The 22,439-nt window shown below is 38.6% G+C and overlaps 1 protein-coding gene across 2 annotated transcripts in view; it reads right to left on the bottom strand.

Annotated features, from left to right (window-relative positions):
- The window catches only part of LOC137391850 (WD repeat-containing protein 41-like), a 47,409-nt gene extending 25,503 nt beyond the window's left edge, over positions 1-21,906 (bottom strand). The window contains exons 1-4 of one of the 2 annotated variants that reach the window (XM_068078394.1): positions 21,827-21,906; positions 6,584-6,716; positions 3,211-3,270; positions 838-926 (exon numbers count right to left, since the gene is read on the bottom strand). In XM_068078394.1, the coding sequence (XP_067934495.1) occupies positions 838-926; positions 3,211-3,270; positions 6,584-6,646 (212 nt within the window). In that variant the 5' untranslated portion in view covers positions 6,647-6,716; positions 21,827-21,906. The other variant, XM_068078393.1, reaches the window with a different exon arrangement.
- Between the last annotated feature and the right edge of the window lie 533 nt (positions 21,907-22,439).

Here is a 22,439-nt window from a genome sequence, read left to right on the forward strand (position 1 = left end):
AACCATAAACCATAAATACAGTAAACCATAAACCGTAAATATAGTAAACCATAAACCATAGATATAGTAAACAATAAACCATAGATACAGTAAACCATAAACCATAGATATAGTAAACAATAAACCATAGATATAGTAAACCATAAACCATAAATACAGTAAACCATAAACCGTAAATATAGTAAACCATAAACCATAGATATAGTAAACCATAAACCATAGATACAGTAAACCATAGATATAGTAAACAATAAACCATAGATATAGTAAACCATAAACCATAAATACAGTAAACCATAAACCGTAAATATAGTAAACCATAAACCATAGATATAGTAAACCATAAACCATAGATATAGTAAACCATAAACCACAGATATAGTAAACCATAAACCATAGATATAGTAAGGGTTTACTATATCTATGCTTTTTACAGAGCACAGAAAACAGAACAAACAACGAGAAAAGCGCCCACCTAGCAGCTGAACTAGAGCCCCTCACATAGGAAGGTTCTGTTGAGTGAAGGAGTCCAAGTAACCGTAAGGTGAAAACATAGCATTTCATTGATTCAACACATTTTATTGATTTTTGAAGCGATTGCAATATTCAAATATCGCAATCGCTTCAAATCAGGTCTCAAGCAACACAACCTTGATTCACTCGAATATTGATTGTGTACTTTTTTACCATCTAAATAAATCAACTAACTGGTAACCAGAGCCCAGCGCCATTACTAGCTATTCTAATGAACATCTGGGTCCTCATTGCACAATTTGTTTTTTGTTTCTCGCTGCCATGTAATTATTTTCAATGAAATAAAACAAACAACATATTTACCTGCGATTGTCTATCACCGAGACACACTCAACACTCTCTTGTGCATCAAATATCTTGATATCGCTATAGTATGGATTTGGCCTCCTAATCTGCAAATGGTATGTCCGAAATGTAGAGTGTACCATTAACAGCACAAAATAGTGACAGGACACCTGACTACTTTGCATCATGTCACTGCGAATATACTTTTCAATAGTGAGCTCTAGTGAAGGCATACGACAGTGTTGAATCACTAGAAATTGTCACCAATGTTGATTTTTTTCAAAAGACCATCAATTCGATTCTACAACTATACTCGTGATATAATATTATGATATAATACTAATCATATAAAATATATATAATATACGCTATATCTACTATTATAGGTAATAATTTAGTACTTCCAACTCACATACAACTGTTTAGTATGGAGTGCCGGTTCAAGGATCTTAGATTCTGATATCATAAGTATAACAGATATACGTTTATAACGATATAAGTTCTTGTGTAGTAGATTTGTCTACATAAACCACTGCATAAACTAGATGCTCTTTTTGAACCTCTGTTTAATTGTTTACATTAGAAACACTTTGTGGTCCGTGAATTCGATTTAGTGTATTGTAGGAGTTGTCCTATCATGTGTTGTTGGTAAAGATGACTCCATCTACTACTACTAAGACATTAACAAAATCTTTTCACAAAAAACATACAATTTATGTATTTGCCTACAATGGTAAACCTTTAGTTTAAATACAAGAACCAGCCAATTGCATACTTTCACGAACAAATGACAGCAAGAAGAATAGGATTCACTTGTCTAAAATCTAAGCTAATTTAACTCCATACATAAACTATGTTTGTAGTTTTTGAAATAGTCAGGCATTATAAATCACTAGAAATAATTATATACTGAATTATTTATAAACCCCACTTACTAGTGATATGTCTCATTGTGTGTAATATTAAAGAATAGAGAAAGCATAATATTATTATGCTTTATTAGTTATCTTGGTGTTGACTGATGTTCTAAATACGAATCAAGGAGATTGACCCACTAGAAGCTGAGATATAGCCAGCCAAACACAGGTCTACCTAATACCGAATCATAGGGAAACCCGTTGAAAATCCCGAGAATTGTGACGTATGAAATCGACTTATTGGTCATGTGCCGGAGTTGCGCACCCTTACCACCATTACGTATAATGATGGTTTTATGCTACAAGATGTGAAACGCTTCTCGCGATAGTAAAGAATTTACAGACTAGCCCTGGTTTCTCAAGAAAATAAAGCAAACATTGTGTGGTAAAGGCATTTGCCCACAACCCCTCGCCATGATTTTTCGAAACAGAAGAGCAGATTTTGACTATTGTGCTTCAAATTTTAACTCGATCTCCACGGATATGCTCCGAAGATCCTCTGTTCAACGAACTGCGCGTGTATAGTCTATATGCGACATCCGCGATTTGCAGTTTGTTTAGAATAAGAAATGGGAATGTGAATTTTTGTTCATTCATCATTTTTCTACCGTGTACCTACTGCAGTATTCAGTTGATTTTCATGATTATCGTCACTATTAACAGACTGTAAGTTCACTACAGCCATAATTTTAAAAAGAATAACTTGACCGTGCTGCTCTTGCTGTAAGAAAAGAAAACGATAACTTTCGATTTGATTTTTCTATTTATCTAATATCTTATTTATGATTATTTTTATGATTAATATAAGAATCATAATGCATATTATACAAAATAATAATATAACTGCGTATAGAATAAATGATGTAACTAATATAATTTGTAGAAAATTATAAATGATAACCGAGATTGATGATTGATTTAATTGAATCCAGTTATTAGCTATAGATAAAAAATCTGAACAGCGCTAAAGATGCGTCTGAATAGGGAAGCTAAGTGGGAGAACAACAAAACTGAGCTGAACTAGCAAGATAGCAAAATGTTGCGACATAATAGACGTGTGTAATTATTTCATGCTAAAAATAATCTACATGTCAGAGGGACTGGTTCAGAATTATCAGAGCAATGATTGTTAGGTCCAATTGGATCGTTCTATACTTCCAGGGATTAAACCAATTAAAACGCCGTGATTGTTATAGGAGAGCGCATTAGTTGGCTTAATTGACCAATGGCACACAAGTCGATTTCATTTCATACGTCATATATTGATGATTACCAAAACACTTATGTTTTTTGGTAGACCTGTGTTTGGCTGCCTATATCTCAGCTTCTGGTTGGTCAATCTCCTTGATTCTTTTTTTAGAACATCAGTGAACACCTCAAGATAAATAATAAAGCATAATAATTCTATGCTTTCTCTATTCTTTAAATATATATCAAAATGAATGGCAAGTAGTAAAACTATTTAAAATGATACCTGTTCCAGCAAACGCCCTCTCTGATTGGCTGATCTGGATTTGTTCGTATCTTCTTCCGACTGAAAAAGGAGAATAAATTATGACACAAAGTCCGTGTAAACAGACTCATTCCAAGCTTTTCAGCATAAAATACAGGTAGTTGCCTTCTCATGTCAAGCACAATAAGTATCACTTACCGTAAACATGCAATGACCTAATACCCATGATATAAGTTCAACAGGCTGAACTTATATCATGGCCAACCAGGTTTATGTGTATGAATAAGACAAATACTATATTAACCTATAGATTTGTAAAGATTTCCAAAGAGAGCTAAAGGTATTTACAGAAGAAGCTAGTTTTAGTACGCTGTTATGCACTTGTTAGTCATAATACATTGTATTGCACACAGATGACAGGATTGTCATGTCTAAATTATTCAGATCCATCAAATTTAAGCTGCAAGGTTGAAGATTAGCAAAGTCTATTCCTCCCATTAAAATCTTATCAAATATTATAATTGATACAATAATAATAATAATATAAACAGCCATTTCAACTAATTAGAAATAATATAAGAAATGGAAACCTTTGAATACACCACAAAGTTAGATGCATTACGTCAGGTTTCAATTTGACACTATTGCAAAACTTCATAAGTTTAAAGGCAAGTTTTATCTCCTAAAGTTTATAACTGTTAGAGATAAAACTTGCATTACGCTGATCACTTTGGACTGTAGTGTGAGCATTTCTTTAAAAACAACATTCTAGTGATTAAAATTATGGATATCTCAGAAATAATGATTGGCTTAAAGAAATATCCTTGAGGTGTCAATATATCCTCAATATAAATAATAAATACGCCCACGTCCAAATCAAGCTTCATGTGAATAGTACAAGCAACACATAAAATACTAATATACAGTATTAAGTGAGTATCAATTACTAATATGGTTTTTTGTATCTTTTTATCCACATGCTAAACAGAATAGCGTAAGGGTGTTATTAAAAGACTATTATATTATGGTCTTCGGATCTAGTTTTACAAGTGGCAGGAGACATACAGTAAAACTTCAGATTTTTACTGTAATCCTTTCCAAAAGGCTGTTTCAAAAGTGATTTGTTCAAAATCCAGTTATTTAAATTGAAAACTACATTCCCAATATAATCAATGTAAAATAATTTTAAACCATTACAAATCTAGAAAATAGCTTTTTCAAACAATTTTTATGATTTAACCTATATATACTGTACGCATGTGATAAGAAAGCTGGTCATAGGTGAAATACAATGATCATCTCACAAAAATCTATTAATAGACTAGAGCAGATTGTGGAATGTACCATACTGCTGTATCTGTAGCCGGTCATACCTCACCCTCGTTTACTCAAAGTCTTGTCAACTGTTTACCATAAATAAAAAATATAGAAATAGACTGCGATTTATTTTAAGAAAAAATTTCCTATATTAGATCATAAACAATACATCAACATTCCCTTCATTTCGTTTTTAGCAATTTTTATATAAACTTTAAAGTAGCGAAAGCTCGCCTATGCTCAGGTTGCAGATATAAAACATTCAATGGAGGAGTGTGTGACATAAAACAGCACAACAGAAACGTTCCATTTCTGCCAATCGTAACATCAAAACAATCAAGGCAGCAACATAATCCATGCTATGGTAAGAGGTAACATAATAATAAGAAAAAATAGTAGAAACGTTATTAAAGGATATAGTTAAGCATTGTATCAAAGATCGTGCGTCTAAAATGGTCCACCTAAAAAAATTTATTTTTGACACGAATCACAATTTCAACTGTTCACAACAGAGGTTGAATACTTAAGGTATTCAGGTTCACTCAGCTTTTGGTTCGCTCCAAAGGTGACATTTTTGTCAAAGTTCAAGGTTTGAAGGATCTCGAATTTTCTGGTGGAAATCCGATTTGGATGATATCAGAAACGTTTGAAAGTCAAGGTATAATTGTACTTTACTAATATCTCATTAGCTGCGCTTTGTGCTCAAATGTATACTAGACAACTTAGGTTTTACAAAATATATAAGCAATTTTGGTTCCAGATTATATGTTGCAGTCCGCTTCCTTAACGTGTAAAAGGTTCACCTTATTCTAGTTATGAACTCAACTGGAACATTATTTAGCTAATGCATTTAAACTATGAAATTTTGACAGTGATGCATGTTGAATGCCTTACACTAGTGCTGGGCACGAGTACTTCTTGGTCAACGGGTTTAGACCCACCCCCTTCTGTTAGGGTTTTTCGAGTATTGGGTAGCTAGTAGTGCTAGGCTCGGGTATTTCTTTGCCTACGGGTTTTTCGGGTATAGGGTTTGTTGATATGGATTTTATGTTTAAATTTTCTAAACAGATATATCTTCAAATTTACTAAGCAATTATAATTCTTTTCAATTCATTTATCATTTTTCACAGTGTTTATCGACTGACATTCGTATTCACAGCATTAACAGGTGGATTGTTAAACAGTCAATATAGTCTGAGGCTACAGGGCATTTTCGTGTCAACAGGTGGCAGAAGATAGGGTCTATGGTAGCTTAATACTTAAGCATGTTCTATGTACCTCTCCGACTTTTTGTAGATGGTGCTCCAAATCTCATAAAAAACTTTACATTATCGGCTTTTTCCGTTAGTAAGGCTTGTTGGCTTAGTAAAACTTTGTTATAATGAATTATGTAATCCATAATAGCTAGCTGTGGTAATCAATTTAAACAGAGTTATTAAATTTTCCCTGCTACTACTAACGCTGATGGCTGTTTCTATCAAGGCGATAGCGGAAACAGACTAAGGACCTATGTGTTATCGGTGATAGCGAACACGCGCCTTATTAAAAAAGGCATAGATTTGTTTACGAAGCCGATTTGGCTAATTGTGCAAATAAAATTTGATGTAAGTATTTCTTCTCACCTTTTAATGACAAGTAATCATGGCTTGACTACAATATTTCTAGTAGGTATAGTAAATAAGGTATAATATGTTTTATTATATCTATTAAATTAAAGACTCGTTAAACCCCATTGTCATGCCTCCTTAGCAAAGATGACACAGAAATGCCCTGTGGTCCCAGACTAAGAGCACAAGGTGCAATAGACCGAGTTTTTGTTAACACTACCTGACAGATCCGTGTACCAAAACCCGAACTTGAAAGTCAAAACCCAGAGCCATCGAGTGTTTACACTCGATGGCTCTGTCAAAACTCGAACCCGAATGACCGGAATACCCGAAACCTCTATTACCCGATAATCGAGAGAAGATAAACCCGCGAGTTCAACGAGTATTACTACCCGTGCCCAGCACTACCTTACACCGTTCAATATCAAGAGAAGATAATTGCTAGATTAAACTTTTTATCAGATACTCACCAGAGAATTAGAATCCAAGACATTTTCAAAAAACTTTGACAAGGTTCTCTTTAACTTCTGCATCTGTTATCTTTAGAGAGCTTACATCAAGTACATGTAGCATTAGTAGCTCTTTGAAGATTAAACTTTCAACCTAAAAAAGTCATAAGTTACCAAACCTATGATAGCAATCTGAGACATCTTATGACATAACAAAAATTATCATAACTTGTAAAGTAGCCATGTACAATCATTCTTGTCATACCTAAATGGCTCTGAAAAGTCTATTAAAAAATTATGGCATTGGCAAGAATAGGCAGTCAGTAAGCAGAAAAATGTTAGCTATTTGGCAGGGTTGCCTCGGCAAAAACCAAGTTGTTTAAACCAGCCGAAAAAACCTGTTTGCAAACTAATATTTCATTTAGTGGGTTCAAGCCAACATACTTGGATATTCAGAATTCACATCATCAAGTTTTTGTGTTTTGAAAAGTTAAAGCAGTGCCTTGAATTTCCAACATGCCTCGCAAAAAAGAATCCCATTTGACAGTTTTTCACTCGAACAGCAGAAGGCAAAGGTTTGAAGGCAAAGGGTAATAGTTGCGTTGTCGTAATGCAAGGTCACGCAGAAAAGCTTAAAGCACACGTGGCAAATGCCAAGCTGCTCTTCACTACCACACAACTAATCACTGGGAATCAGCATGATTAAGCATATTTGTGTGCTTTACCCTGGGTGAATCCCAAGTTTTCATTGCATATTCCAGCAACAGCCTACATGAGAAGAGGTATGCTACATACTTTACTTTGGGGAGCTTGAAATAGTATAAGATCTATCAATCCAAGCATCCTAGTTGCTTTTTAACACACTGTTTCAATATGCACATCCCATTTAATATCCCTACCAATATTCACACCTTAACACTTTATTGTTTCCCTGTTTATTGTCTTTTGTTATTGCAAGCATATTTTGCCCAAACACTGCAACACGTAATCTTACGGGATTTAACTGCATCTTATGTACATTTATCTGCCTTGTATTAGGCCTATTAAGGTAATCCTGAAATTTTATGCAGTCCTGGTTAGACTTGACATCACATTAAAGAAAGACATCATCGGCATAAAGCCTGATTTTTGAATGCTTAATCATATTACCTATGTGATTTATGTATAGGATAAACAACGCTGCACCTAGAACAGAAGCCTGAGGAACTCCAAGTGTAACTAGCAACATTTCTGAAAGTCTACCATTCACCGCAACCGTTTTGGACAAAAAATATTGTACCCACAACAAAAGCTTAGGATTTACGTTGTACTCAGATTGTAGGTCAAATATTAATTTGTCATGATCCATTTTATGAAACAATTTGAGAATTCTAAGATAGCGGTATGTACAGTTGTTTTGTCGTCTCGAGACTTCTGCAGTCCATTTAGGAAAAACACGATTTGAGTGTACAAGAAACCCCTTTCCAAAGTCGTGTTTGTTGACATTTTGTTACTATATATTAACAATAAGCGATTGCACAAAGTTGTCGCCAGACTTTTCTCCTTTTGTTTAATACAATACAGGATGACACTACTTTAAATTTTTACAACCACAAGTTTTGTTAAATAGGATGTAGAGCAGCCTAGTCTATGATATTCCGCCCCCTACCCCCCCCCCCCCCCCCCCCCCCCCCCCCCCCCCCGATATTCCGGGTTTAGTAAAACGCGTGACGCGTGACGAGGCGTGATGGTCAAAAACACTTATAAATAACGTAGAAGCATTCTAGAACACTCATAGATGATATTTTGATGGTTTTCAGTAGGGTCAAAAAATTTTCGTGACAACGCGTGATGGCTAAAATCGTCCAGAATTGTCATAAAATCGTTCCCAATGGCTAACCGGATGCATTCTACGTAATATCTCGACTGACCAAAAAAATTTTTGAGAAAAAAATTTGATCAAAATGTATTAAAATTGTTTAGAAACACTTAAAAATTGATTCTACATAGTCAGGAGACATATTTACAGTGCTTAGAAAAAAATTCGACCTGTATTAGCCTGAAAATATTCAACCGTCACGCGTTTTACTCAAAAACGGCGACCGTTTAGTACGATGACGGCCACGTTATAGTAAAAACAGCAACCGTTTCGCACACGTTTTACTAAACGGGTTGCCGTTTTATTAAAACGCGTGATGATTTAAAACACTTCAAAATGACATCAAATCTTTCTAAAGCACTCCTAGATGATATTTTGATGGTTTTTGGTTGGGTCAAAAATTTGACCAAAAATTGCGTGACAACGCGTGACGGCTAAAATCATGCCAAATCGTCGTGAAATCGCTCCCTATGGCTTACTGGATGCGTTTTACGTAATATTTCGACAAACTTTGAAAAAACACGTGATGGTCAAAGTCGGTTTAAAACAACTTTAAAATATTTACAAATGTATTCTACATCGTCAGGAGTCATATTCACGCATGCCTGACAAAAACTTCGACCTGTATTAGCTTGTAAATCGTCACGCGTTATACTATGCGGCTACCGATATAGTAAAACGGCGACCGTTTCGCACACGTTTTACTAAACGGGTTGCCGTTTTAGTAAAACGCGTGATGATTTAAAATACTTCAAAATGACATCAAATCTTTCTAAAACACTCTTAGATGATATTTTGATGGTTTTTGGTTGGGTCAAAAAATTTACCCAAAATTGCGTGACAACGCGTGACGGCTAAAATCATGCCAAATCATCGTGAAATCGCTCCTAATGGCTTACTGGATGCGTTTTACGTAATATTTCGACAAACTTTGAAAAACGCGTGATGGTCAAAGTCGGTTTAAAACGACTTTAAAATATTTACAAATGTATTCTACATCGTCAGGAGTCATATTCACGCATGCCTGACAAAAACTTCGACCTGTATTAGCTTGTAAACCGTCACGCGTTATACTATGCGGCTACCGATATAGTAAAACGGCGACCGTTTCGCACACGTTTTACTAAACGGGTTGCCGTTTTAGTAAAACGCGTGATGAGTTAAACTACTTCAAAATGACATCAAATCTTTTTAAAACACTCTTAGATGATATTTTGATGGTTTTTGGTTGGGTCAAAAATTTGACCAAAAATTGCGTGACAACGCGTGACGGCTAAAATCATGCCAAATCATCGGGAAATCGCTCCTAATGGCTTACTGGATGCGCTTTACGTAATATTTCGACAAACTTTGAAAAACGCGTGATGGTCAAAGTCGGTTTAAAACGACTTTAAAATATTTACAAATGTATTCTACATCGTCAGGAGTCATATTCACGCATGCCTGACAAAAACTTCGACCTGTATTAGCTTGTAAACCGTCACGCGTTATACTATGCGGCTACCGATATAGTAAAACGGCGACCGTTTCGCACACGTTTTACTAAACGGGTTGCCGTTTTAGTAAAACGCGTGATGAGTTAAATTACTTCAAAATGACATCAAATCTTTTTAAAACACTTAGATGATATTTTGATGGTTTTTTGTTGGGTCAAAAATTTGACCAAAAATTGCGTGACAACGCGTGACGGCTAAAATCATGCCAAATCATCGTGAAATCGCTCCTAATGGCTTACTGGATGCGTTTTACGTAATATTTCGACAAACTTTGAAAAACGCGTGATGGTCAAAGTCGGTTTAAAACGACTTTAAAATATTTACAAATGTATTCTACATCGTCAGGAGTCATATTCACGCATGCCTGACAAAATTTTTGACCTGTATTAGCTTGTAAATCGTCACGCGTTATACTATGCGGCTACCGATATAGTAAAACGGCGACCGTTTCGCACACGTTTTACTAAACGGGTTGCCGTTTTAGTAAAACGCGTGATGATTTAAAATACTTCAAAATGACATCAAATCTTTCTAAATCAGCCTTCAAATAATTTTACCTTGAAAACAAACTCCCCGGTTTGTTAAGACATTATTTAAAAAGCACATAGAATGCCATTGGGAGTAATTTTATGACCTTTGAACTTCACAAACCCCTGGAATGGTAATTACGTGACTTTTACTTTGATAGCGAAACGTAATGTAAGCGCCATATTGGAGAGCTAATTGTGTTCTAGTTTCGTATGTAAACAAACCGTGAAAAATGATATAAACGTACATGTCGAAAATATATTTTCCACCTGGTGTTAATGAAAACTACTCCTACACCGCTTTTAGAATGCCTGAAAGAAGAATTCCTATTGATAACAAATGGAGTAGATTATAATAAATGAGAACTGGAAGTGAAATAGATTTCCGTAGACCACATTATTCATACAAACGGTTGTATTACAGATGCATAAACCCAGCAAATGATATATTCAGGCAAATAACCACTGTTCCATTATATTTGAAATTATATTACATATGCATAAACCATAATGGAGAAACTTAGCACATGAAGTATCTTGATAAAAACAACACATGCTGAAAAAACAGAAACGGTTTTTAAGATGTAAGTGATAATAGCTCATGAATGTATGATATGTAGAATCTGTAAAAATGGAATAAACTACCGCAACAACTACACGAAAATTAAAAACAGTTGTAATAGAGGATAATCGAAAGAATGCAAACAAGGATATGCAGGAATTAGTGTAATCATATGATTAAACCTATACGTAAGCCTTACAGAAACTGTGTAAATTGAGAGATGAGATTGAGAGGTGAGATTTGTATACTACTGGAAATTGAGCCAGTGTCAGAGTGTCTTACAACTAAATCAGATTATAAATAGGAGTACAAAAACAGCTACAGATGAATATTATAGTAATTACATTATTACTGCCCTTTAAAAAGTACTGCTTTAGTATTTTATGCCGCAAAGATGCACCTTGCAGTTTGAATGTACGATTTTAGCATAGTTATGCTGTCAGAGATCATAGAACGACTGAATAAGGTTTTTCATCAATGAAGCAGCTGTTGGATATGCCATCTGCTGTGTCCGTAAGGTGTTTCCCAAGGCATAACACATCACTAGATCCTACACTACCGGTAACATACACCACACAATAGAGTGGATCTGGCTTTGCATTAGTTCGAAGGTATCGCTCTGTAACTAGCAGGATCGTGATGACACCGTCTGATGGACGCACCGATCCTCCATTGTTTTGTAGCTCGAGTAGAGTATAGAGATGTCGGTAATGGATACTTGACTTAGTCGTAACTAGGGACTGACGGCCAATGTTACATGACAGCACTCTAGTTAGCATTCGCACAGTGTACCCAGCTATATTGAATGTACTGTTACCTATAACAGAAATTTGACATCTGTAATCGTTGTGAGCTCCAAAAACCAATTAACTTCTGGAGTAGCCTGTATGATGAGAATCTCGTCTCGAGCACTAACATTACCTGACTTACATGCATCTGATTTAGCGCCACATTTGTTGATAAATTTGCGACAGGTAGCCTTAAACTGTGTAACACTAGGATTATTATTCCAACCACCTAAACAAAAGCATCAATTATAACATTTACATATAATCAACCAAAATGAATGTCTTATTCATATAAAAGCTAATACCCTTAAAGTTGTCTTGGAACACAATTCAGATTACAGTTATTTGGCATCAAAAGATTCACTATGTTTTACTCTGCTGTGTTGCAAGTGCCAAAAATGTGGAAATGTGATTACAAGCACTTGAAAGTTCAGAATAAACAGTTAATCGCCGCCATCACGAGACCGCAGTAGATTAAAATCTCTTTCCAAAACGGCTCAATTGAGACGTAGTTGTACAAGATGGCTTCTGTTTACACTTTCAATGTGATTGCAAGCTCTTGAAAGCTCAAAAACAAAAAGCCGCCGTAGATTGGAATCTCTTTATTCCAATGACGTAACCACGAAATTTGGTAGCATCTTTGACAGCATCCCCGAGGCTCTCGCCGGTAAAGATGGCAGCTCTCGGCCTCACCTCTACTCATCCCTCGATGCCCAAGCCACTTCTTGGGCACCCTCATCATTCTATCCGCCTTGTTCTCCACAGTAGGTACAAGACGCATAGTGACCGATAATCCGTACTCGGTGATCGTGTCACGGATCACCCCTAGCCGACGCTTCACCAGCATCTCTGCAGCACCATTCGTGCGGACACGATGGCACCCGTCAATTGTATTTGACATCCAATTGACAACTGTGAGAGAGTCAACCGCCAAGATGAAAGTCTTGAACCCCCACGCAATAGCCAGGTTAACACATTGTCCCACAGCTTCCAGCTCGGCAACATTGATGTGTGAATGGTCAGACTCCTTCATCAGCCACGACGCATCCTCAACAACGCTGCCATCAACCTCAACTGCCACACCAAGGCCCAGAGAGCTGGCATCCGTCCACACAACGACCGAACCATTCGGTCTTACGTGCCACGGACCCCTAACAGGGTCCTTCTGACATACCCTCATGAAAAGCTCACTAGCCAGCAAGCTGACCTCCTTTTCAACAGGGGCATCCCAGGCTCCGTTGCATCCCATCCGCTTCAAGAAGCTGCAATAGTGCCGCAACCAACCAGCCACTTGGTAATGACCGACAAGTCAGCCACAAAACGAGAAAAGCTCTCTCTTAGTCAGCCCAGCTGGCTCAAGATGCATATCGGAGGGTGCAGTTTCCCTCGACATTTGCAAATGTCCACGAGTATTTCCCTTCAGAGAAATGCCCAACAACCGACCTCCATCAAGGCCCTCCGGCTCTTTCGTCGCCAGTCCATACTTAACAAGGTGCTTCCTCAGCTCCTTCACGCCAAGCACAGACTCCTGCACTACTATATCGTCGATATAGTGGTCAGTCCCTCGTTGGACCCGCTCGTCGAGCAAAAGAATCTTGCCTAGGATTTTGGTCATGATCCTAGGCGCACACGAAAGCCCGAAGCCTAAACGTGTCAGCACTAAGGGACCCCCTTATACTTCACGATCTGGTATTTCCACAGGTCCTCCGAAACATGGATCTGTAGGTATGCGAACTTGAGGTCGACTACCCCAAGTTTGCCATGCAACTGTCTCCACTTCCGGATTTTTTCGCTGCACACAGCGACCGCGTCACCTCCCGTGTGACTCTTGACAAACGCGTTCAGTTCATGGTAGTCCATGACTGGTCACACTTTGTCCTTCGTTGGTTGAAACACCGCCAAAAGGAGAATAATACCCTCAACGGGCCGACTCCACCTTTTCAACCAACCTTTTGAGATCCAGCGCTCAATCTCAGCACAGTACCGCTCATGCAAGTTAGGTGCCCGAGTACACTTGTACTCCGCGACCCGGGTCTGCAATCCTTTTGGAGATTCCTCAGACCACCGCCAGCTAACGGTCCACCGGCCTTTGGCAAAAGTGGCAATGAAATCAGGGTCGTCGACTCGCAGTGACACCAGATCACTACCCAACCCCGACAACGGCAGAACCCTCGCTGCCCCGCATGTACAGCCAGCCCCAGTATCCTGCCCTGCAGGTACTTTACAGCATCCATTCTGATAGGGTTTCCCCCACCTGACCGAATACTTCCTCACTTCCTCTACAGACAGTGACGCCTCCCATGTGGTCAATGACGTCACCACCCAGCAAGCAGTCAACCCCAAGATAGCACAACTTGTCCATAACAAGTGCCGTAACGCCGAAACAGTGTCCCTGTACACCGACGACCACCCGACACTGACCCTTCACATGAGACGCCTTACCATCCGTTGTCAACAGCGAGTGGCTCGGCCTAAGTCGAGTTGAGCCTGTCAGCACCTGCAGACTTACCTGAGTCTGCTCGCTTCCAGTGTCAACCAGACACTGAAAACCGCAACCATTCAGTATTGCTCGAACGACCGGCATACGACTGCTCGTCGTAAGCGCACCAGTTGCCCCGGATAGCCAAGGACTGTCCCGCAGTACACTCTCACTGCTTGCATGTGACCTCTAGCCTCCCTCTGTCACGCCAACGCCACCTCGGGTCCCCCTGATGTTATGGGAGCCCCCGTAAGCCTGGCTTACATGGTGTCCATATGAGAGGATGCGGCGCCCCGAGTTGCATCCTCCTGATGAAAACCCGGCTCATCCTCAGTGAGCCATGCCGCCGCCCCAGTCAGTGGCCGTACAGGACAGTCCCATACAAAGTGCTCCGCGCTACTGCACCGGAAACACCCGACCCTCTTGCCAGAAGAGGTCTTTTTCGCCCCGTACCAGACAAAGGCCGCTTAATCTGTGGGCAGTCCTTCACCCTGTGTGGACCCCCACATCGAAAGCAACTATCTTTGCTTTCCGGCTGCTAGCTAGAAGCAGCCCCCAACTGCTTGCCAGAAGCAGTCACCGGCCGGTTACCAGAACTAGCCGCTGAGCTAATTGTTGAGGGGCGACCCTCAACCGCTCTCCGGGAAACCAACTTCCCCCTCACTCGGTTCAGCAACGAGCCAAAATCAGCAGTATACGCCTGATCATGCGTAACTGCTCACTCGTAGACTGACTCGGGCAACCCTTCATAGAACTTGGTCTTAAACACCATGTCCTCCAGCGCCACCCCCAGTCTACCACCGAGCCGATCTAAGCGGTCCAGGTACACGTAAACTGTCTCTCCGGGTTCGAGTCGACAGCTGACAAAGCAACGCCATGCCTCTTGTCGAGGCATGGCGTAATCAGCAGTCAGCACTGCCTCCGCGACGTTCCACTGAGATGCCTCGCCCACCCTCATGCGTCCATGCACTCTGGCAGCAGTGCCATCAAGCATGTACGCAATCAGCACGCACGGAGCAATGTGCTCCAACTCACACAGTCGCTCGTACCGTGAGAGCCATGCGGTTACCTCAACCGCACCATCTCCGGAAAATGGCTGCATTTGCCGGCTCAGCCTTTTTAGAATAGGCCCTGGTGGCTAGTTCATCAGATTCGTTAAAAAAGCGGCATCTAGAATCAACGGTACTGTTCCAGCGCTCGCGGCGCCCTCGGGTGGCTGACCACCTCCGCCTTCGGTAGATGGCTCAGCCTTTTGGCTGCTCCCGGGCTCACTCATGGCTCGCTCGTGCTTACCTCAGCCCAGCTGAGTGGCACCACTTAAAGATGTAGTTGCGTCAAATTTAAGTTGATCTTAAAAGAAAGCATTTTTTTTATCTATCAGTTGATATGTTGTTTGTTGTGTTACGCGATCGCATTGCCAAGATATTTGAAGATTAAAACCGAAAAAATCTGATCGCCGTAAAAACGCTCAGGCCACCAAAACGTGCCCAGACTTGCCCAAAATGATGTCACGCGTTTGGCAACCTGTCTCTATCTCTCGTATTCACATCGGGTATTTGCGATAAAAGTCTGGTCTTACGAGACTCTATTGGCATATATCTTATTGTGTATTTGCTCATGTTGGCTAGAATAAAATTTTAAATCCTGCTACAGATGCATTATTATGAATGTTTAAAAGGCCTCAAATAACGAAAATTGAAAATTTGTTCTACTCACTTTCTCCAAATGTTGTGTAAACATTTGGGTACCGACTACCAATTCTACCGGTCTACGGTAATTCTGTCAAGTCACTTTATGTAGAACGCGGTCTTTGTATCAGCACAGTTCTGCAGCTACCCATATAAACGATATACAGCCTCCCATAAGCCCCGCCCACATTATGTCGCCTATTACCTATTGCCTACGTACTAGTTTCTTACTAGTATTCTTACCGAATACTAAATAATTGAAATAAGCAAGCCAGCTCTTTGAAAAGAATATAGACAGGGATAGAGTTTTAAGGATGAGAAGTCTGCGGCAAACTGGATTTGAACTCACATTCTCCAGTTCTGCGGACACCCATATACCATATCCGATTCACTACAATATTCTGCAAATCATGTTTTGCATTATCTTCAACAATATTATTTTATTATATAATTTTTACAAGCAAAAATATTTTCATCTCGGCATAAAGCTTTTATTAAAAATATTCATCAAGTCGTGGCCACTCACATAGTATTAGCTGATACAATAAGACAAATTCATCTACTGCAACAAACTCAAACAAAACATCATCCAGCACGCATTCAAGTCTCGCTTTCTCCTTTATGGCAGTTTCCACACTGACAAAGCTTCTTCGGCTGGTGGGACGACATAAACATTCTGTAATCAGTAAAACAAGTAAATGTAAACAAAGTAGATGCAATAAATATGTCATTCATAGATATGTCATTCTAAAGCGTATCTATTGACAGCTTCCAAATTGGGAGTTAAATAGATTGCGAGTGTAATTTTAAAAACGAATAAACATTTAATAAAGGCACAAGTACGCCAAGCCAACGATTCGAAGCTTTGGTTCTGGAAATTAAAGATTTGCAATGATCAATCGATTTTACCCACTTCCTACGAGTGAAAATAATTTGTAATCATGACTCTAATTTACCAAAGAAAATTCGAAAAAAATATTATAGCTAGGTAAAACGGCAGATAAGCTATGAAACGATGATTGGAGATAGCAAATAATTATCATTTTATTAATTAGTATATGTATTTATGACTATAAAAAATATTACATTTACTCAAGTATAGAAGACTCTAAGTTAATTTACCTCCATTCTGTCTTCTTCTGCAGCAAAACGCTGTTGACGCCTGTCAGCTTTGGCCATAGGCTGTCTACTCTAATCTTTTACTAAAAGTTGCGCAGATAACTCTGAGTAGCGGTCGCTCGAATTTAAAGCCATTTTAAAACTATGTATAACTTAGTAATTGTTGAAACGCGTGGAATCAGTAACGATGAGAATGAATTCTCTAACGATGAGAATCTTCGAGATCACAGACAACGCGTTTTACGAGTGATAACATTTATTACGGCCTATATAAAAATTTTGCACGCATGATTGGCTAACGAATCGACCTCATATTTATTGCTCGTGGTTTCGTTTCAGATACCTTGCTTGTGACGTCACGAAATAGGCACCCGCTGGAACGTGAGCTTTTTAAAAGAGGGCCTCATTCAAACGCATATATCTCTGGACAGGGTTGGTCTACAAAAACAAAAATAGCATCAAATTGTAGCTGATGTTTTAGCCTTTTATGGGTCCTAATTTCATTTTTGACGCAACTACATCTTTAACAACAAGGCAAAACAAATACAATATATAGGCCAAAATAGCTTGGAAGCTGCTAAGTAAAAATTACGCAGTACCACACTGCCAGCCGTGACACTCCAAACCTCCCCTTGTGTCACTCCTACTCTACCTGCACGTTTTCCCAGAAAACACTGTCGTGCCAGACTACACCAGTAAGTTTACTCACGAGTCACCAAGAATCAGACAGACTTTTATGATCCTCAAAACGTAACACAACTCACGAAGAGCGCAAGAGTCACGAGCTGAGCGAACGGAGCTCTGATTCACAATGCCAACATGGCCGATTCTGCTCGTCCGGTGGTGTATGCCTACGAACTAGTGCTGGGCACGAGTACTTTTTGGTCAACGGGTTTAGACCCGCCCCCTTCTGTTCGGGTTTTTCGAGTATTGGGTAGGTAGTAGTGCTAAGCTCGGATATTTCTTTGCCTACAGGTTTTTCGAGTATCGGGTTTGTTGATATGGATTTTATGTTTAAATTTTCTAAACAGATATATTTTCAAATTTACAAAGCAATTATATTTCTTTTCAATTTATTTATCATTTTCCACAGTTTTTATCGACTGACTTTCGTACTCACAGCGTTAACAGGCAGATTGTTAAACAGTCAAGATAGTCTGGGTCACAGGGAATTTTCGTTTCAACAGGTGGCAGAAGATAGGGTCTATGGTAGCTTAAAACTTAAGCATGTTCTATGGACCTCTCTGACCTTTTGTAGATGGTGCTCCAAATCTCATAAAAAACTTTTCATTATCAGCTTTTTCCGTTAGTAAGGCTTGTTGGCTTAGTAAAACTTGGTTATAATTAATTATGTAATCCATAATAGCTAGCTGTGGTAATAAATTTAAACAGAGTTATTAAATTTTCACTGCTACGATCGCGAAACTGATGGCAGTTTCTAACAAGGCGATAGCGGAAACAGACTAAGAACCTATGTGTTATCGTCGAAAGCAAACACGCGCTGTATTAAAAAAGGCATAGATTTGTTTACAAAGCCGATTTGGCTAATTGCGCAAATAAAATTTGATGTAAGTATTTCTACTCACCTTTTAATGACAAGTAATCACTGCTTGACTACAATATCTCCGGTAGGTACGGTAAATAAAGTATGAGATGCTTTATTCTATCTATTAAATTAAAGACTCGTTATACCCCATTGTCGTGCCTCCTTAGCAAAAATGACCCAGAAATGCCCTGTGGGCCCAGACTAAAAGCGTAAGGTGCAATAGACCGAGTTTTTGTTCACACTACCCCACGGATCCGTGTACCAAAACCCGAACTCGAAAGTCAAAACTCGAACCCGAAGGACCGGAATACCCGAAATCTCTATTACCCGATACTCGAGAGAAAATAAACCTGCGAGTTCAACGAGTATTACTACCCGTACCACGAACCCTTCCGAGCGACCATCGGGCACCGCGTGACTACTAACAAGAACCACCGTTGTAAACCGACTTTGACCATCACGCGTTTTTCAAAGTTTGTCAAAAAATTACGTAAAACGCATCTAGTAAGCCATTAGGAGCGATTTCACGACGATTTGGCATGATTTTAGCCGTCACGCGTTGTCACACAATTTTGGGTAAATTTTTTGACCCATCCAAAAACCATCAAAATATCATCTAAGAGTGTTTTAGAAAGATTTGATGTCATTTTGAAGTATTTTAACTGATCACGCGTTTTACTAAAACGGCAACCCGTTTAGTAAAACGTGTGCGAAACGGTCGCCGTTTTACTATATCGGTAGCCGCATAGTATAACGCGTGACGATTTACAAGCTAATACAGGTCGAAGTTTTTGTCAGGCATGCGTGAATATGACTCCTGACGATGTAGAATACATTTGTAAATATGTTAAAGTCGTTTTAAACCGACTTTGACCATCACACGTTTTTCAAAGTTTGTCGAAATATTACGTAAAACGCATCCAGTAAGCCATTAGGAGCGATTTCACGATGATTTGGCATGATTTTAGCCGTCACGCGTTGTCACGCAATTTTGGGTAAATTTTTTGACCCAACCAAAAACCATCAAAATATCATCTAAGAGTGTTTTAGAAAGATTTGATGTCATTTTGAAGTATTTTAAATCATCACGCGTTTTACTAAAACGGCAACCCGTTTAGTAAAACGTGTGCGAAACGGTCGCCGTTTTACTATATCGGTAGCCGCATAGTATAACGCGTGACGATTTACAAGCTAATACAGGTCAAACTTTTTGTCAGGCATGCGTGAATATGACTCCTGACGATGTAGAATACATTTGTAAATATTTTAAAGTCGTTTTAAATCGACTTTGACCATCACGCGTTTTTCAAAGTTTGTCGAAATATTACGTAAAACGCATCCAGTAAGCCATTAGGAGCGATTTCACGATGATTTGGCATGATTTTAGCCGTCACGCGTTGTCACGCAATTTTTGGTCAAATTTTTGACCCAACCAAAAACCATCAAAATATCATCTAAGAGTGTTTTAGAAAGATTTGATGTCATTTTGAAGTATTTTAAATCATCACGCGTTTTACTAAAACGGCAACCCGTTTAGTAAAACGTGTGCGAAACGGTCGCCGTTTTACTATATCGGTAGCCGCATAGTATAACGCGTGACGGTTTACAAGCTAATACAGGTCGAAGTTTTTGTCAGGCATGCGTGAATATGACTCCTGACGATGTAGAATACATTTGTAAATATTTTAACCCTTTCACTGCCGTAGACGCATAAATGCGTTTTCGTGGGACGACTGCCGTAGACGCATTATTGCGACTTTCCCAGCCATTGCGTAGTTACCTCATTTTATTATTCGTTTACAGCATAACCCACGGTCTTTAAGACTTTTATGAAATTGACAGTGTTGTCTGAAGATTTGTCTATAAAATTAGCCTAAAGTAACGAATCAGTTTCAAACTTTTGTTAGAGAATTTCTAATTTAATAACGAACATTTTTTGTGTGAGTTCATTAATTACCGAGCGCGAGTCAGAAAACAGGTAATTAGTAATGTTGATGGCATTATAGCCATTTCAGATTCAGATTTTCGTGATTATACAGATAGTTAAAGCAGCAGCACTGTCTCTGTGAGTAGTGAAAGTAATAATTTTGTAAGAGTAAGAAACATGGAAGATCGTTTTAGCTTCGCATCGATCATAGCCACACACAGCTTTATCATCGCACAAAGTATAGATCCGTTGAGTTTTTGCATAGCAATGATGGCTAAAATGTTAGCAAATTAAAATATGTAACAAAATTGTTCTGAATCGAGATTGAAATTGGAAAAAATACTGTTTACATATCATGAAGCAATATCGGCAATTTTCGGTAAAATGGCTGGCACTTGGCAGATACCCAAATTTGTACATGCTCGGCAGTGAAAGGGTTAAAGTCGTTTTAAACCGACTTTGACCATCACGCGTTTTTCAAAGTTTGTCGAAATATTACGTAAAACGCATCCAGTAAGCCATTAGGAGCGATTTCACGATGATTTGGCATGATTTTAGCCGTCACGCGTTGTCACGCAATTTTTGGTCAAATTTTTGACCCAACCAAAAACCATCAAAATATCATCTAAGAGCGTTTTAAAAAGATTTGATGTCATTTTGAAGTAATTTAACTCATCACGCGTTTTACTAAAACGGCAACCCGTTTAGTAAAACGTGTGCGAAACGGTTGCCGTTTTTACTATAACGTGGCCGTCATCGTACTAAACGGTCACCGTTTTTGAGTAAAACGCGTGACGGTTGAATATTTTCAGGCTAATACAGGTCGAATTTTTTTCTAAGCACTGTAAATATGTCTCCTGACTATGTAGAATCAATTTTTAAGTGTTTCTAAACAATTTTAATACATTTTGATCAAATTTTTTTCTCAAAATTTTTTTTGGTCAGTCGAGATATTACGTAGAATGCATCCGGTTAGCCATTGGGAACGATTTTATGACGATTCTGGACGATTTTAGCCATCACGCGTTGTCACGAAAAAATTTTGACCCTACTGAAAACCATCAAAATATCATCTATGAGTGTTCTAGAATGCTTCTACGTTATTTATAAGTGTTTTTGACCATCACGCCTCGTCACGCGTCACGCGTTTTACTAAACCCGCCGATATTCCCCTTTGCGTAATACTCGACTTCATTTACTTACACAGATTGCACCCTTTTGTTTAATGAGGTTTGAAACAAATCTAATTTCATGGTCAGTTCCCAAATAAATACCATAAAATTTCCAATCACAGAAGGTTGGTAAAAATATGAGGTTTGCGAATAACTAAATAAAACAGCAGTCAAAGCGTACAATTTACACGAAAAATTGGAGGTGTGTTGGCCGTGACCTTTGTCGAGACCAGCAACCCATGCTTCTTGAGAATCGGTGAAAAGGGCGGGCGGTAAGTGCTTAGGAGTGCCGCGAAAAATGATAGCAATTTAAACTTTTCGCTAAAATAGACCTAAAACAAAATCTAGAGTAGCAAAAACATATTTTGATAAAATATGTACGTACTACTCTAGATTTGGTTTCAAGATTATTTTAGCGGACAGTTTTAGTTCGTTTAATCTGTAAATATTATGGATTACGTACGGAATGTCTTTTATGTTAGACACTTTATCCAAATAATTCAATCTCATTTAGCTAATGAGGTGCATGAATTTTAAACAGTTCTGGTATGCGAACTGGCTGGTGTTGAAGAATTTAATTAGGTACTAGATTGGTCACGTTTGAAGTAAATAGAGTTAAATAGATTCCAATTTGGTAAACATATTTTATTTATAAATAACTCATTTTTTTATTTCGCCTTGAAACATTAGTGCACAACGTTAGAGATTATGTTTG

Source organism: Watersipora subatra, chromosome 3 (genome assembly GCF_963576615.1).
Source record: "Watersipora subatra chromosome 3, tzWatSuba1.1, whole genome shotgun sequence".
NCBI lineage: Eukaryota > Metazoa > Bryozoa > Gymnolaemata > Cheilostomatida > Watersiporidae > Watersipora > Watersipora subatra.